The 3,869-nt window shown below is 51.8% G+C and overlaps 1 protein-coding gene across 1 annotated transcript; it reads left to right on the top strand.

The window, feature by feature from the left end:
- The first annotated feature begins 653 nt into the window (after nucleotides 1-653).
- On the top strand, nucleotides 654-2,749 carry LOC148031807 (uncharacterized). Its single transcript, XM_087685477.1, has one exon. The coding sequence runs from the start codon at nucleotides 861-863 to the stop codon at nucleotides 2,403-2,405; it is 1,545 nt and encodes a 514-aa protein (XP_087541603.1). The 5' UTR covers nucleotides 654-860; the 3' UTR covers nucleotides 2,406-2,749.
- The last annotated feature ends 1,120 nt before the right edge of the window (nucleotides 2,750-3,869 follow it).

Genomic DNA, 3,869 nt, shown 5'->3' on the forward strand with positions numbered 1-3,869 from the left:
TATGATGGAAATAGAACGTTGTTTTGAACATGGAGGGCGGGATTCATGTGGGGGAAGTTAACTACCAAAAAGTTGTAGGCACGATTGTGTGTTTGTGCGGGTGAACGGTCCCGTAGAGTCGCTTGGCGTAACCATCCGTGAGACGATCGATATGTGAAACCGACCCGAAAACGCGCTCGTTTTCAGGCGACGAACCACCAAACGCCCGACTACCGGTCGCTCCCCAACGGCCGCCGGCGGAACAGCTAGGCAGGGACACGTGTCAGAAGGCGATTGCCGGGGCTCGAGGCCCAGTTGACCAGGCCAGCCTGGCTTCCATATAATTGGCGCGCCGATGGCGACGCGTCCCCCTGCCACGCACGCACAAACACATATCTCTCTCTTCTCTCTCCTCCCTCACATCAACCTACACAAACCCCCAGAAAAAAGAAAAAAAAGAAAAAAGAGAGGCCGGTTGCCCAAAAAGCGACAAAGGCCGTTGCGCTTCTCTTTGCTCCGGTCACCGCTCCGGGCCCACGGCCCTCCCCTCCTCTCTCTCTCTCTCTCTCTCGCCCCCCCCCCCCTTCTTAAACCCCCCCCCCTCTCCTTCCCTCTTGTTTCTCCCACGCAGGTGGGCTGCCCCCCATTCCCCTCTCTCTCTCTCTCTCTCAGGCTTCCTCTGTACATAGTCCCTTCCGCGCCCCCTCCAGCCCTCCCCCCCCCCCCTTCTGTTTCTTCTTCTTCTTCTTGGAATATCCATACCATACAGATCAGTCTCCCCGTTACACAAAACCCTCGCCCGGTTCTTCCCCTCTCCCCTCCCATGACCCCTTCCCCCCACTTAGGTTGTTAGCCTGCCTTCCTCTGTGGCACACATACATATGGTCATGGCTCTCTCCAGCTCCCGCCCCTGCGACACTGAGCACGACCGCATCAAAGGTCCCTGGAGCCCTGAGGAGGACGCCGCCCTGCATCGCCTCGTCGACAGGTATGGCCCTCGCAATTGGTCCCTCATCAGTAAAGGCATCCCTGGTCGCTCCGGCAAGTCTTGCCGCCTCCGATGGTGCAATCAGCTCAGCCCACAGGTGGAGCACAGGCCCTTTACTCCTGAGGAAGACAGGGTCATCATCGATGCGCACGGCCGCCATGGCAACAAATGGGCTACCATCGCGCGCCTCCTACCTGGCAGGACCGATAACGCGATCAAGAATCATTGGAATTCGACTCTGCGCCGCCGCTGTATGATGGAGAAGGCGGCAAAGCTGGAAACCGGTGCCGGAGGAGCCCTCTCGAGACTTGAGGATGCTGTTGCTGCTCTGAGACCAAAAGCTGAGCATGGTGATGATGTGGAGGAGGATGATGAAGGAGAGGAGATCTGCAGCAGCTTCGAAGGCCGCAAGCGAAGCAGCGCCGAGATTTCGAACGACGGGAGCGTGCAAGATGACAGCAGTGCAGAGGGCGAATCGCACTTGAAGCTCAAAAAGCTAAACGTGAGTAGCAGCAACCCTGACTCGCCTATTTCGTCCGACAATAACAGCTTCTTGTTTAAGCCTATTCCCAGGCCGTCTGCGTTTTCTTCCTACAGTGCTGGCTCCATGGCTGCGTCCAATCTCACCAGAAATCAACAGCGTCACCATCATCAGGTACTTGCCGAAGCTTCCAGCTCAAGCACTGATCCTCCCACATCTCTTTCGCTTTCCCTGCCAGGCAGTGTCAAACTGGCAAGTAAGATGGTAAAGGAGGAGGAAGCAGGCATTCCTGCAGCCAAACCCGGCTCGGATCAGCAGCCAACTGGATTTGGCTTGACCCACCCTCTTCAGGGAAATCTTGGTCACATTCCAAACTCGCAAGAGCAGATGGAAGACAAGGACATGCAACCCCCTCCATGTGCTTCATGGCTTGAATCCATGCCACCCAATCGCTCAGTTGCAGAACAGGTTCCCATACATCCTAGTATCATGTCCACGATGCAAGCTTTCCCTGTCATGGCCCCCAATGGCGGCCCTTTCGCAGTGCCAGTGCAACCCTCTGCAATTCCCATCTTACAAACAGGGAGCTATCTCAAAACGGAAGATGCCATGCAGTTGATTAGCGCTGCTATTAAGTCTGCGGTGGGACAAGTCCTTGCTCCTATTATGCAGACACAGCCAGGGACATGGCCGCCCACCGAGGGTGGGGCTCTTAATACTGGCTTGTTGGCGGTGATGAGGGAGATGGTGGCTAAGGAGGTTCACAAATACATGGCCTGCCTAGCACCATTGCAGCAGCATCAGCAGCATCAAACAGTAGGTGTCAATGCGCACACTACAGCTGTCTGCATGCCCTCCCAAGGACTCTCCGCAGAGCTCCCGCCTCTTGGATCGCCTCGTCCCGAGTTTTTTGGACTGGTTGCTCCTCCCCCTCCATCTAGAAGGAAGGTAGGCTGAGGAACTTCTTGAGAAAAAAGCCATGGTAAGTTCAATAATTCTCTTCTCCGTTTTTGGAGAGAGTGTCAACAGCAGAGCTGCTAGAGGGGCACCAGTGTCGAAACCAAATTGTGACCTATACGGAGACAGACAGGTTTGAGGAGTGTTGCAAAGCTCTCGACACGGTATTCGCAGATTGAGGTCACGGTGCTTTGGACTCCCCGTGGAAACACAGACAGCCCCTACTGTCATGTGCACATATGCGAACAGGGTCATTAATATATGTGAATGTTTATATGTAACACCTGTGCAGCCTTTGTTTCAAACAACTCACTGATTGGTGTATGGAAGATGAATTACACCGAGAGAGAGAGAGAGAGAGAGGAGTAATTTATTTAAGTAATTAAGAATTAGTGATCTGGTTTAATTTGGATTAATGATAACGATTAATGATTTGAATGAGAAATTCAAATTTTATGAGTAACTCGATCTATCCAACATGCAAAGGTGAATCATTGGAGAGAGACCAGAGGATAAAGGTAAAGGCGACAGACCAAAATCAGCGGCAATGAAGAATTTAGCCCCCCGTCTCCCCCTCCTCCTAAGAGACAAAGAGCCCTGAAGCCTTAAATTTTCACAATATAGCGTATTTAAAAAGATGTTTTTCGTGAACACTGGGCTCAGGCTTTTTTGTGTGGGTAAAGCTGGAATACGATATATTAGAGTGGGGACTGGGAGTTTGTTCGAAAAATCACGTGTGTGTACTGCGAGTTGGCGTATCTTTTAAGGAGAACCTTTCGGTTTGAGTCTTGAGAGGTGAAACAAGCAAGAGTACCATACCATACTCTAGTTGGGAACTTTGGGGGGGGGGGGGGGGGGGAGAGATCTGAGAGAGAGAGAGAGAGAGAGAGAGAGAGAGAGAGCTCTGAGAGAGCCGGGAATAAAACAACTGCAGGACAGTGAGTTGCCGTGTTAGAGATGGATGTTTAGCAAGTTGCAAGTCCCAGCTTTCTAGGCAGACAGAGAAAGAAATCACAGTCTCTTGGAACCGACGGCATCTCCCCCGCTCTCTGCCTTATATATATAATATTATATATATATATATATATATATATATATATATAATAGATAGCGGTTACGGGCTAGTCTTGCGTAGCGGTCCACCACTTCGAAAGGGAAATTTGTTGTTTTCCTAGAGTCATTATTCCTGGATGCGTTGTCTTGTTGTTTTCTCAGCCATTTGGGGGGGGGGGGGGTTTCAACTTTCAGGTTTGTATAAGAGCGCACTGTCAATCATCATCATTGCGCAGGTTAGGTACAACCCCACTACAGTAATGTAATATGATTGGGATGGGCCAATCGCACGCGCCCATCGCTCGCCTTCGAAGTTCGCCCCCGTCCAAAGACAAAAAGAAGACAGAGAGAGGCGGAGGGGCATTGCGTGGCACAATTGCGGTGGACCGTGGAAGTGCAGCGTCTAGGAAT

Source organism: Lygodium microphyllum, chromosome 9 (genome assembly GCF_053477565.2).
Source record: "Lygodium microphyllum isolate KBCC chromosome 9, Lygodium_microphyllum_v1.1.10, whole genome shotgun sequence".
Lineage (NCBI taxonomy): Eukaryota > Viridiplantae > Streptophyta > Polypodiopsida > Schizaeales > Lygodiaceae > Lygodium > Lygodium microphyllum.

Excerpts from the sequence above, each read along its gene's own strand:
- LOC148031807 (XM_087685477.1), top strand. The coding sequence starts at position 861 with ATGGTCATGGCTCTCTCCAGCTCCCGCCCCTGCGACACTGAGCACGAC.